The 14,330-nt window shown below is 46.0% G+C and overlaps 1 protein-coding gene across 2 annotated transcripts in view; it reads right to left on the bottom strand.

Annotated features, from left to right (window-relative positions):
* Nucleotides 1-14,330, bottom strand: part of eif3s6ip (eukaryotic translation initiation factor 3, subunit 6 interacting protein) — a 65,416-nt gene that overhangs the window by 17,020 nt on the left and 34,066 nt on the right. For both annotated transcript variants that reach the window (XM_070861692.1, XM_070861693.1), the window contains 5 exons: nt 9,763-9,824; nt 9,038-9,107; nt 7,778-7,851; nt 6,330-6,501; nt 5,501-5,655 (listed from right to left, as the gene is read on the bottom strand). In XM_070861692.1, the coding sequence (XP_070717793.1) occupies nt 5,501-5,655; nt 6,330-6,501; nt 7,778-7,851; nt 9,038-9,107; nt 9,763-9,824 (533 nt within the window). The remainder of the gene's footprint in view (nt 1-5,500; nt 5,656-6,329; nt 6,502-7,777; nt 7,852-9,037; nt 9,108-9,762; nt 9,825-14,330) is intronic.

Below are 14,330 nucleotides of genomic sequence, written 5' to 3'. Positions count from 1 at the left end.
CTCCACTCCATAGGAACTGATCCAGAGTCAATGGAATGTTGGAAAATGACTGTCAATGCATCCGCTATTTCCAAGGCCACCTCCTTAAGTACTCTAGGATGCAGTCCATCAGGCCCTGGGGATTTATCGGCCTTCAATCCCATCAATTTCCCCAACACAATTTCCCGACTAATAAAGATTTCCCTCAGTTCCTCTTCCTTACTAGACCCTCTGACCCCTTTTATATCCGGAAGGCCCATGTCTCAGCCATACAGGAGGGCGGGTATTACTACAGTCCTGTGGACCGTGAGCTTGCCTAGTCTTCGAATGCTCTTTTCCTCAGGCGGCCATAGGCTGCGCTGGCGCACTGGAGGCAGGGTTGAATCTTATCAATGTCTGCTTTTGTTGATAAAAGGCTCCTGAGGTATGGTAAATGGTCCACGTTGTCCAAGGCCGTGCCGTGGATCTTGATGACTGGGGTGGGGGGGCAATGCTGTGCGGCGAGGACAGGCTGGTGAAGGACCTTTGTCTTACGGATGTTTGGTGGGTTTCGATCCCTACTGGGCACAACGGACATGATCTTTGCAGCGTGACAGCTGCAGGAAAAATGCAGGGAGCAGCACCAGCCCTTATACATGGCGGCCTTTGACCTACAAAATCCAGTAGTAAGCACTGATTGCTCCGCGAAAGACTGGAGCGTCCTCCTCAGTTTCAGATGCCCCCAAAATTTAGAACTCAGCAGAGGAGGACAAAGGGTTTGATTAGGGCAGGGAAAATGGAGTACGAGAAGAAGCTTGCAGGGAACATTAAGGTGGATTACAAAAGTTTCTACAGGTATGTAAAGAGAAAAAGGTTAGTAAAGACAAACGTAGGTCCCCTGCAGTCAGAATCAGGGGAAGTCATAACGGGGAACAAAGAAATGGCAGACCAATTGAACAAGTACTTTGGTTCAGTATTCACTGAGGAGGACACAAACAACCTTCCGGATATAAAAGGGGTCAGAGGGTCTAGTAGGGAGGAAGAACTGAGGGAAATCTTTATTAGTCGGGAAATTGTGTTGGGGAAATTGATGGGATTGAAGGCCGATAAATCCCCAGGGCCTGATGGACTGCATCCCAGAGTACTTAAGGAGGTGGCCTTGGAAATAGCGGATGCATTGACAGTCATTTTCCAACATTCCATTGACTCTGGATCAGTTCCTATGGAGTGGAGGGTAGCCAATGTAACCCCACTTTTTAAAAAAGGAGGGAGAGAGAAAATAGGGAATTATAGACCGGTCAGCCTGACCTCAGTAGTGGGTAAAATGATGGAATCAATTATTAAGGATGTCATAGCAGCGCATTTGGAAAATGGTGACATGATAGGTCCAAGTCAGCATGGATTTGTGAAGGGGAAATCATGCTTGACAAATCTTCTGGAATTTTTTGAGGATGTTTCCAGTAAAGTGGACAAAGGAGAACTAGTTGATGTGGTATATTTGGACTTTCAGAAGGCTTTCGACAAGGTCCCACACAAGAGATTAATGTGCAAAGTTAAAGCACATGGGATTGGGGGTAGTGTGCTGACATTGATTGAGAACTGGTTGTCAGACAGGAAGCAAAGAGTAGGAGTAAATGGGTACTTTTCAGAATGGCAGGCAGTGACTAGTGGGGTACTGCAAGGTTCTGTGCTGGGGCCCCAGCTGTTTACATTGTACATTAATGATTTAGAAGAGGGGATTAAATGTAGTATCTCCAAATTTGCGGATGACACTAAGTTGGGTGGCAGTGTGAGCTGCGAGGAGGATGCTATGAGGCTGCAGAGTGACTTGGATAGGTTAGGTGAGTGGGCAAATGCATGGCAGATGAAGTATAATGTGGATAAATGTGAGGTTATCCACTTTGGTGGTAAAAACAGAGACACAGACTATTATCTGAATGGTGACAGATTAGGAAAAGGGAAGGTGCAACGAGACCTGGGTGTCATGGTACATCAGTCATTGAAGGTTGGCATGCAGGTACAGCAGGCGGTTAAGAAAGCAAATGGCATGTTGGCCTTCATAGCGAGGGGATTTGAGTACAGGGGCAGGGAGGTGTTGCTACAATTGTACAGGGCCTTGGTGAGGCCACACCTGGAGTATTGTATACAGTTTTGGTCTCCTAACTTGAGGAAGGACATTCTTGCTATTGAGGGAGTGCAGCGAAGATTCACCAGACTGATTCCCAGGATGGCGGGACTGACCTATCAAGAAAGACTGGATCAACTGGGCTTGTATTCGCTGGAGTTCAGAAGAATGAGAGGGGACCTCATAGAAACGTTTAAAATTCTGACGGGTTTAGACAGGTTAGATGCAGGAAGAATGTTCCCAATGTTGGGGAAGTCCAGAACCAGGGGTCACAGTCTAAGGACAAGGGTTAAGCCATTTAGGACCGAGATGAGGAGAGACTTCTTCACCCAGAGAGTGGAATTCTCTGCCACAGAAAGTGGTTGGGGCCAATTCACTAAATATATTGAAAAGGGAGTTAGATGAAGTCCTTACTACTCGGGGGATCGCGAGAAAGCAGGAAGGGGGTACTGAAGTTTCATGTTCAGCCATGAACTCATTGAATGGCGGTGCAGGCTAGAAGGGCTGAATGGCCTACTCCTGCACCTATTTTCTATGTTTCTTTGTAACAACATCCTCCGCCTGCTCCACGACGACATGCAGGCCGTGATCCTTACCAACAGATCCATTACAGACCCAATCCACGTCTGGACTGGGGTCAAACAGGACTGCGTCATTGCCCCAACCCTCTTCTCAATCTTTCTCGCTGCCATGCTCCACCTCACAGTCAACAAGTTTCCCGCTGGAGTGGAACTAAACTACAGAACCAGTGGGAAGCTATTCAACCTTCGCCGCCTCCAGGCCAGATCCAAGACCACCCCAACCTCTGTTATCGAGCTACAGTACGCGGATGACGCCTGCGTCTGCACACATTCAGAGGCTGAACTCCAGGACATAGTCGACATATTTACTGAGGCGTAGGAAAACCTCACCAATACCCTGTATAACCGTAGCCAGATTTCCCTGCTTTTATACTCCGTCCCCTTTGCAATAAAGGCCAAGATTCCATTGGCCTTCCTGATCACTTGCTGTACCTGCATACTAATCTTTTGTGTTTCATGCACAAGTACCCCAGGTCCTGCTGTACTGCAGCACTTTGCAATCTTTCTCCATTTAAATAATAACTTGCTCTTTGATTTTTTTTTCTGCCAAAGTGCATGACCTCAACTTTCCAATATTATACTCAATCTGCCAAATTTTTGTCCACTCACTTAGCCTATCTATGTCCTTTTGCAGATTTTCTGTGTCCTCTTCACACATTGCTTTTCCTCCAAACTTTGTATCGTCAGCAAACTTGCCTATGTTACACTCGGTCCTTTCTTCCAAGTTGTTAATATAACTCACGGAGTCTTATTTTTCATTTCACCATGCATCTAAATTTGCTAAATCCAGTAGTAAGCATCGATTGCTCCACTAAAGACTGCAAGTCAAACAAGAACAACTTATCCTCCACCTTTCTGCCCTCTCATCCGGACAACACGTACTTCATGTGGTGCGGCTCCATGGGCACCTTTCCATACCTCACCCAAGTGGCCATTATTTGTGACCCTCAACAGTGGGTATTGGTAGCTATTCAACCTTGGAGGGGATCACAGTAGAGCCAGATCTCAAGCCAATGCCCACACAGGAGTCACTGGCCAGTAATCAGAAAGTGTATCCCCGGAAAACTTCCCCTCTCTGGCCGTAAGGTACTGACAGCAACTACAACACCCCCAACTACAACAGTTGAATCAGCATAGCCTGGGCATCAAAGCCAGGATCTTCCTGGCCTTTAGGGCTCACTTGAATATAAATCTAGGCTGGAGCTCCAATGCAATGCTGAGGGAGTGCTGCACTGTCAGAGATGCGGTCTTTCGGATGAGACGTTAAACCAGTCTGCCCTCTCAGGTGTATGTAAAAGATCCCATGGCACTATTTCAGGGAATTATCCCTGGTGTCCTGGTAACATATCAATCACCATAACAAGAAAAAAAGATCTGGTTATCACACTGCTGCTTGTGTGCAAATTGGTTGCTGCTTTTTCTACATTACAACAGTGACTACAATTCAAAAGTATTTCATTGGTTGTAAAGTGCTTTGAGACGTCCGGTGGTCGTGAAAGGAGCTATATAAATGCAAATCTTTCTTTTTTTCTGGTCTTTAAGGCTCACTTGAAGGAGCAAATCTGCCTCGCAAACAGTGACCACCTCAGAACCGATGCTGCCACCTTCTCTATGGATGGAAGATTAAAGCATCCCCATCATGTGACTGTGGAGCTCCTAATCAGACCCTGGAGCACATCACTGAGCACTGCCCTAAGAGGAAATTCGCAGGCAGCCTACAAGATATCCACGCTGTTACACTGGAAGCTTTGGCCTGGATATCCGACTTCAATATTGACATTTGATTTGCTACTAACATACAAAAGAAGAGGGCTCAGCTATGTACGGTGTACTCCCACTGAGCTATTGAGGGAACTGCAAAAGTTATGCTAAAAAGCAAGAACAGTGGGCAAGGTCTGGGCTTTGAGAGAGTGCACCAAGATGGTGCAACAGGAATTGTTGCCTCCCAGTACTTTTATGCAGCGAGTTTCCAAACTCAACCTGTTTCGCAACAGGACGGAGCAAAATCGAGGCCAGGCCTTTTCCGCATAGAATTTACAACGTAGTTCTCAGCATGCAACAGTTGCGGAGGCACAGGGCTTTTGAAGTTTCCCTAAGCAAGGCCAGAAAAAAAACAAAGCTTGAAGGAAATAAAACTCATTTAAAAAACGTTATTGCTGATTTATACACTCCTTTTGTCTTTTCACCCCCTCAATTAATTAAAATATTGAAAACTCTTGACTGATGACAAAAGTTTGAAAAGACCTTTGCAGTCTAGGAGGCTAGTCCCAATGTTTATGTTTGGCTTATAATCAATGTTCCCTCTGGTGTCTGGTGTCAGCTGTGGCTCAGTGGGCAGCACCCTCGCCTCAGAGTCAGAAGGTCGTGGGTTCAAGTCCCACTCCAGTGGCTGAGGCACATAAATCTAGTGGAGCGCTGCACTGTCGGAGGTGCCGTCTTTCGGATGAGACGTTAAACCGAGGCCCCGTCTGCTCTCTCAGATGGATGTAAAAGATGCCATGGCACTATTTCGAAGAAGAGCAGGGGAGTTATCCCCGGTGTCCTGGCCAATATTTATCCCTCAACCAAAATCACCAAAAACAGGTTATCTGGTCATTATCAGACTGCTGTTTTTGGGAGCTTGCTGTGCGCAAATTGGCTGCCGTGTTTCCCTCATTACAACAGTGACTACACTACAAATGTACTTCATTGGCTGTAAAGCACTTTGAGACATCCGGTGGTCGTGAATGGCGCTATATAAATCCAAGTCTTTTGAAGTGATTCAAACCTAGAGTTAAAAGTTGGCACGCTATCTAATCTCAGTTAAGTAGCACGAACGTGCCACAGTGGGACGCACCTTTTTGTTGAGTTCAATGTTCTCGAGTACTTTGATGGCCTGGTAGTAATCGCCGAGGAGCGAGTGGAGACGCAGAAGCCCAACCAAGCTGAAATATCCCAGCATCTTGTACAGGGAGTGACGTCCGTACTCCCCAGCAACACTCTCGGGGTCTCCTATAACCAGATGCACAGTAGCAGATGTTAATACAAGAGTGAACGCAGGTGTCCAGACCAGTCAGTTTTAACCAACACCTAAAAACAGAAGATCTGGTCATTACCACACTGCCGTGTGTGGGAGCTTGCTGTGCGCAAATTGGCCGCCGTGTTTCTTCACAACAGTGACTACACTTCAAAAAGTACTTCACTGGCAGCAAAGCGCTTTGGGATGTCGTGAGGTGGTGTGTAAATACAAGTCTTTCTTTCACAAAAATAGGGATATCATGTGTATGCAAGTGTGACTCATACAATTGATGGAAAAAGGCTAATGTCTAAAATCTGAATTAAAAACAGAAAAGGCGCAGCAAGTCAATCAGGAGCCTGCAAAATGTAAAGTAACATTTTGGTTCGGAATAGAGCTAGGTGCTCCAACATTCTCGAATGCTAATTAGTCTACGTGTGAAAGAAAAAAAAGTTTTAAAATTACGTTAAACACACATCGCAAAGCCAACCTGCCAAAAGAAATTAGCTTTCAGTGTAGAATAAATTTAGCAGGAAAAGCTAAAAACATTTAACCAAGATTTCCCGAGATACCAGCCCCAAATCGGTAAATGGGGGTGGGGGGGGGGGGAAGCATCAATGGAAAATTAACCCCCCAGGAACTTTACAGAATGCAGAATCGCCGCACTTGCCTCCACTGGTGTACACTTCCAGCTGCCGGTTGATGCTGGATTTGTCAACCAGCGAATGCAGGACATTGAGGACACTGTGAACATTCCAGATCTTGGGATTTGACCGCAGGAATTCGATCTCCTCTTCAGTCTTCTTAGCGGTTTTGCAGCGGTACTGACTGAAAGACTGGAACTGTATGGAGAAAGGGAGAAAAGCTTACAATGGAAGATGGATCGTACTCTAAAATATTGGCTAGATTTGGGGTCAAATCTCTGGGGAGTGGCAATATAGAGGTGGCTGGAAATTGCTGCAGGGCAACGGAGCAAAGGCACCTTTCTATCTGTACTCCGAATAAATGCATGGCTTATTCCTAATATTTGAATCTCTGCTGGGTCACAGCTCAAAGGTCTGGATGGGTGCAGCCCCAACAACACTCCAAGAAGCTCGACACCATCCAGGTCAGAGCAGCCCGCTTGATCGGCACCCCATCCACCACCTTAAACCTTCGCTCTTTCCACCATTGGTGCACCATGGCTGCATTGTGTACCAGCTACAAGATGCACTGCAGCAACTCACCAAGGCTTCTTCGGTAGCACTTCCCAAACCTGCGACCTTTACTGCCGAGAAGGACAAGGGCAGTAGGCGCATGGGAACACCATCACCTGCAAGTTCTCCTCCAAGTCACACACCACCGCGATTTGGAAATATATCATCACCGTTCCTTCACAGTCGCTGGGTCAAAATCCTGGAACTTCCTCGCTAACAGCACTGTGGGAACACCTTCACCACACGAATGCAGCTTCTCAAGGGCAATTAGGGATGGACAATAAATGCTGGCCTCGCTAGCGACGCGCAGATCCTGCGAATGAATTTAAAAAAACAATTCTGCTCTTTCACTGGGCCCACGTTTACACTGCACCAGTGCTGTTGTTGCAGGTCGTAAGGAAATGGTGTACAACATGGTTTGTTCCAGTACAAAGCCTAGGGCAAATAGATTAAATAACCCAGTTGTCTTGCCACTTCTCTTCATAACACCAGGTTCGACTGGGATAGTTCAATGGCAAAGGAGCAAGGTGCATCTGCAAATAAACTGAAATTACTCAGTTCTATATCTGGACTCACTTCATGGTGTTAAAAATGACCCTTTGTTTCTATATTTTGATCTCATAGATTAAGGTTAGAGCACAGGACAGCAAACAGAACATGCACCTTGCAAGAATGGATAAGCCTCCCTGCTGATTTCTTACTCGCCCCCCCCACCCCACCACGACGTGCTCCTACGGTCTAGATAAGAACTGGCAGTAAGAGGCCAAGACTGAATTGTCACTTCTTCCTATGTTTGAGTCTCTGAAACAAGAAGTAAGCCATTCAGCCCCTCCAGTCTGTTCTGCAAACACGCAAGCCCCTCTGAAACGGGAAAGTAACACTCACAGTTGAGACTCAGACTAAAGGGAAGGCAGAGAGTCACCTGGTAAATGAACTCATCAATGATGTCCCACAGCCACTGGTTTGGGAGCTCTAGAGGAACTGGGCCATCTGCATCTAAAGAGACGATAAAGATTGTATTGATTTAAAATGAGTAGAATCTATAGATCTGAAAATTCAACACTTCAGTCTCAATTTTTTTTAATCACAGCGACCTCAGACTGTTCATCAAAAAAAAGTCATACATTATAGAATTATTCTTCCCCAACTATCTTTTGGTAGCTGGTTATTCTACCTCAGGTTCCCAAATCATTTTTGTTGAGCTCCTCCCTCAAAGATTCACATTCCGAGTGCAGTTAAGTAACAATATTTCTGAATAATTACTGTTCGTGTCAATATAACTGGAAACCCAGAATACTTCAGCACGTTGTCACAATAGCTTCTTTAATTCAGCTGCCATGCATTTTTGGGTTTTTCCATGATGTCCAATCATATCATCAGACCTCACTTGGATGAAGTAGGGTGGGAGGAAGCTCGTGTGGAGCATAAACACTGGCATGGGCCTGTTGGGCTGAATAGCAATTTTCTGTGCTGCACATTCTATGTTATTGGTATTGGGGCTGCTGATATTGGAAGGGGCCGAGATGTTGGCTAATGCTTCAACAACAAGTATTTATATAGCACCTTTAATATAGTGAAAGGTCCCAAGGCGCTTCACAGGAGTATTATGCAATAAAAATTTGACACAGAGCTACATAAGTAGAAATGAGCACAAGTGACCAAAAACTTGGTCAAAGAGAGATGTTTTAAGAAGCGTCTTGAAGGAGGAAAGAGAGGTAGAGGCGGGGGTATATAGGCAGGGAGTTCCAGAGCTTGGGGCCTTGGCAACAGAAGGCACGTCCACTGATGGTTGAGCAATTATCAGGGATGCTCAGGAGGGCAGACATCGCGGCGGGGGGGGGGGGGGGTTGTGGGGCTGGAGGAGATTACGGAGATAGGGAGGGGCATAGACTCTGTCACAATACAACTCAGACGCTGTTCACCTTCAATTTGTTTTAATGTCTATTCACTGCCCCACTGCAATAATCTTTTACATACGTTAATAGGCTCGTGCTTTCAGGTCCTCGTGCACCCCCTCTTCTACCATAATGCGAGCGAATATCACCACGCAGTAATAATGATCGCATTCCCCAACTTTCCCCCTTCCCGAGTTTGGGAGGGGGTGTGGGAGCGGATGGACGTGGGGAGATGAGAAAAAGAACATGGGAACAAAATAATGAAGTTCACTAACAAATGTACTTACTGAGAATATAGTTGAACAGATTGCAGTAATTGTAGTAAGATTCAAACCTCTGCTCCAATGAAGGTCCTCCCTAGGAAACAAAGAGAATCACTGAGTATCACAGGAACACCTCAGAGTTCCCTAAACTATGCTTAATGTATAGTTTACCCTGGGAATTGTACAGAAGCTTAAAGTCCATCAATACTCAACTCTGTGCAACAACATTTTTGACCATGTGATACCAAACTACTGACTGCAGCATTCCCAATAATTAATGATAGCTCTCAATAAATCTGCGATAATGGCATCCTGACCACTGATTTTTCTGAGCAACTACCATTAGGCATCAGGATCGGAGTATACGGAGCACTCACAGAAACCCAAGCTAGAATCAAAATTAAAATCGCCCAAAAAAGCCTGAAATGGAATATACTGTACATTATATAAATCAACGAGTGCGACGAGTGATGACAAGTCTTTAATCCAATTTCACTTTTATAGAATAGAATATGTGCACCCGTTTAAAATTTTGAAAAGCAAAATGCAAGTCTGTGTGCCACTTCCAACACACAGGAACAAAGGTCCAAGTTACTGCTTTATGTTTTAAATTAATGAGCACTGGTACGAGAAACTAGAAGGCAAAACTGCGTGTCTGCAAGAACTGATTAAAAATAGCATGTAAAATGTTATACGTTTAATAGTTAAAATGTCCGACAAATGAATTAAATGTGGAGGTTAAGACTTACGCTGACTTTAGCATAAATGTGTCTGTAGTAGAGCTCCTTGTACAGAATAAGAAACACAGCATCTGGAAGAGACCATTTGGGAGGTGAATACACTCAGGTAATACTTGTACCCACAGAAGTAATAGGCCATTCAGCATAATAAGTGTCAATTACAAGGGAAACTAAGGATAGTGTTAAATCCAAGGAAAGGCAGAAAAAGCAGCAAACCTGAGGACTGGGAGAAATTTAGAATTCAGCAGAGGAGGACTAAGGGTTTAATTGGAAGAGGGAAAATAGTGTGAGAGTAAGCTTGCAGGGAACATAAAAACTGACTACAAAAGCTTCTATAGATATGTAAAGAGAAAAAGATTAGTGAAGACAAACGTAGGTCCCTTGTAGTCAGAATCAGGTGAATTTATAATGGGGAACAAAGAAATGGCAGACTAATTGAACAAATATTTTGGTTCTGTCTTTACTAAGGAAGACACAAAAAATCTTCCGGAAATACTAGGGGACCGAGGGTCTAGCGAGGAGGAGGAACTGAAGGAAATCCTTATTAGTCAGGAAATTGTGTTAGATAAATTGATGGGATTGTAGGCTGATAAATCCCCAAGGCCTGATAGTCTGCATCCCAGAGTACTTAAGGAAGTGGCCCTAGAAATAGTGGTCATTTTCCAACATTCTATAGACTCTGGATCAGTTCCTATGGATTGGAGGGTAGCTAATGTAACACCACTTTTTAAAAAGAGAGGGAGAGAGAAAGCGGGTAATTATAGACCGGTTAATCTGACATCAGTGGTGGGGAAAATGTTGGAATCAATTATTAAGGATGAAATAGCAGCGTATTTGGAAAGCAATGACAGGATCGGTCCAAGTCAGCATGGATTTGAAAGGGAAATCATGCTTGACAAATCTTCTAGAATTTTTATAGGATGTAACTAGTAGAGTGGATAAGGGAGAACCAGTGGATGTGGTATATTTGGACTTTCCCACACAAGAGATTAAATTAAAACACATGGTATTGGGGGTAACGTATTTACGTGAATAGAGAATTGGTTGGCAGACAGGAAGCAAAGAGTAGGAATAAACAGGTCCTTTTCAGAATGGCAAACAGTGACTAGTGGGATACTGCAAGGTTCAGTGCTGAGACCCCAGCTATTTACAATACACATTAATAATTTAGACAACGGAATTGAATGTAATATCTCCAAGTTTGCAGATGACACTAAGCTGGGTGGCAGTGTGAGCTGTGAGGTGGATGCCAAGAGGCTGCAGGGTGACTTGGACAGGTTAGGTGAGTGCACAAATGCATGGCAGATGCAATATAATGTAGATAAATGTGAGGTTATCCACTTTGGGGGCAAAAACAGGAAGGCAGAATATTATCTGAATGGTGACAGATTAGGAAAAGGGGAGGTGCAACAAGACCTGGGTGTCATGGTACATCAGTCATTGAAAGTTGGCATGCAGGTACAGCTGGCGGTGAAGGTGGTAAATGGCACGTTGGCCTTTATAGCGAGAGGATTTGAGTATAGGAGCAGGGAGGTTTTACTGCAATTATACAGGGCCTTGGTGAGGCCACACCTTGAATATTGTGTACGATTTTGGTCTCCTAATCTGAGGAAGGACATTCTTGCTATTGAGGGAGTGCAGCAAAGGTTCACTAGACGGATTCCCGGGATGGCAGGACTGACATATGAAGAAAGACTGGATCGACTATGCTTGTATTCCCTGGAATTTAGAAGAATGAAAGGGGAGCTCATAGAAACATATAAAATTCTGACGGGATTGGACAGGTTAGATGCAGGAAGAATGCTCCCGATGTTGGGGAAAGTCCAGAATGAGGGGTCACAGTCGAAGGATAAGGGGTAAGCCATTTAGGACCGGAGATGAGGAGAAACTTCTTCACTCAGAGAATTGTGAACCTGTGGAATTCTCTACCACAGAAAGTTGTTGAGGCCAGTTCGTTAGATATATTCAAAAGGGAGTTATATGAGGCCCTTGCGGCTAAATGGATCAAGGGGCATGGAGAGAAAGCAGGAATGGGATACTGAAGTTGCATGATCATATTGAATGGTGGTGCAGGCTCGAAGGGCTGAATGGCCTACTCCTGCACCTATTTTCTATGTTGCATCTCATCAGAGAGGGACTGGCACAAACATTTAAAAATAATGATCCATTGGCTTTTTAAATCTATACATTTTATCTTTTCTCGCCCATAAAGGTAACTAACAGATTAAGGTTCTGTTCAAATGACAACATTTCACAGGGCATTCTCGTGACAATTAGGCCCAGCTTCGTCAGCGCCCGGAACCGGCAACGGCATGCCAGGCTGGAGAGGCCCGAGGACCGGCTAAATTTGCCCTCAGATTTCACAATCACAATCCGGGGGAGCTGCGGGCACCAGTCTGATGGCACAACACAGCTTGCCTGTGTGCGCGCGTGGGGGGGCCCTCATTTAAGTCCTGTGCAAGATGGGGCTGGTGGAGGTCATCAGAAAGCGGCGGGGGGGGGGGGGGGGGAAAGAGGGTGCTCTGTCAGATGCCTTCCATTGTTTTACGGATCCAAGAGAAGTACTCGAAGGATCGCTGCTTAGGCAGTTCAAGACCCAGAAATGCTGGTCGCAGCTCGCGAAGTGCAAACTAATTTAGGCATCTGGTTGGAAATGGAAGCAGGAGCAGGAGCCTCCTTTCAATATTGAAGCGAGGCGTCTGTTCATTTCAGGCAGAAGTCACGGCCGCCTAAAATACAAAGACCCCGACCAGTTTAGCAGTGGCCTGATGCTGGTGCACATCAGGCACGGGCCACTGCGCAGCTGAACTGGTTATTGCTGCACCCATTTCACGCCTGGATACTGGACACAACTTGTTGAATTTATACCGCCATTTTTTTTTTATTCGTTCGTGGGATGTGGGCATCACTGGCAAGGCCAGCATTTATTGCCCATCCCTAATTGCCCTGGAGAAGATGGTGGTGAGCCTGGTGTACCTCAAATCTGATGACTATCTTGTCTCAGGGTGGGGTATATGTGTGTAGAAGTAAGCGGGCGTCTTTTAGGACCAAGATAACACATTTTGTGATGGGAGATTTAAAGAGAACCGATTCTTTGTGACAAACTTAGTAATTGAGAGCTGAACCAGGCAGGTCTGCAGTATTGCACAATGGTGCCCAATGACAGTTGGCCCAGAGAATTATGAGAACTGCTCAGGCAAACCTACCACTTGGGGGGGGGGGGGGGGCAGGAGGGGGGGGGGGGTGATTGGGGAAAAAAGATTCTCCCCAATGGAGGAGCGGCGAGAGATCGTGGCGGAAGAGTGGTGAGAGGTCAGCAGCGAGAGATCATGGCGGAAGAACAGTGAGAGATTATGGTGGAAGTGCGGTGAATATTTGTTTCAGATAATCATGCAAGTCAATGTCCTAATGGGTGTGGGCCACCCTGACCTGCGAGAGGATACCACCACAAGCCGGGAGTATAAAAAGCATGCCACTACAACTTCCAGTGCGAGTCGTCCCAAGTGTGCGGCGCCTTCGAGGTGGGTGACTAGGTGACGTTATCAGGGCCCAGGTTGCCGGTGAGAGCGTGGGCAGGAACATCGGCGGGGCCCAGTTACAGCAGAGGAGCGGGAAGGTCGGGGCGGATGAGCGGCAAGAGATCGTGGTGGAAGTGCGGCGAATGATGGAGGCGGAGGAACTATGAGCGATCGTGGCCGAGATATGACAAGAGATAAGCGGAGAGTTATCGTGGCAGAGGTGCGGCAAATGTTTGGTGCGGTATGAGAGCGTGGCGGAAGTGCAGCGAATGTTTTGTGGTGGAGGAGCGGCGACAGATCGTGGCGGAGGTGCAGCAAATGAGGTTGCAGGGCCCAGCCCAGAAGAGCCGAGGGCCATGTGGCAGCACACACTGCGATGTGTGCGCGCACTAGGCCCGTGCAGCAGAGCAGGTCTCCAGTCGTCCTGGTTTACCCTTGCCAATGGATAAAGGCCTAGCTCTGACAAACCCGTGTGGTGGCTGATGTACAACGGTCACCACACGTTAAAAAAAAAATCCACGCACAGACATCTTGCACCCCTGGAGTTCACGATTGGAATATCGGGTCCTCCATTGAAACATATATGAACTCATCCCTTTTGGTGTGAAAGCAAGTCATCCTTGTTCAAGGAACTGCCTATGATGATGATGGGTGTGGGGCAATGTTCTCTGTAAGCTGCTCGGCTCCAGTAATGCTCCAGTGAACCCGCAGAGCCTGATTTTCAATACAAAAGCCATGCATAAGCTGTATTTTGAATGGCTTTAAAGGGGCCACGCAGCTCCAAACAAAATTAGGGGGAACATTTTTGGAGGGTGATCCTAGCTGGACACACAGTGGAAACTTAGCAGTGCTTTGTGTCTGGCTTTAGCCGTTTCAACTCCACTTGTGTGGCGTTCCCAACAATTGGGTTTGGAGATTCCAGAGCACTTCGAGGGGTTCCCATGCATGCCAGACATTTGGCTGATCAACAAAAAAAAACAACGCAAACATGTACCGAATACACTTTTAAACTACAAGTCTAATTTTACTACTTATACAGGGCAAGAGTTCATGATCCAG

The sequence above is a fragment of the Pristiophorus japonicus genome, chromosome 19 (genome assembly GCF_044704955.1).
Source record: "Pristiophorus japonicus isolate sPriJap1 chromosome 19, sPriJap1.hap1, whole genome shotgun sequence".
Lineage (NCBI taxonomy): Eukaryota > Metazoa > Chordata > Chondrichthyes > Pristiophoridae > Pristiophorus > Pristiophorus japonicus.
This window is presented reverse-complemented; position numbering and strand designations above follow the sequence as displayed.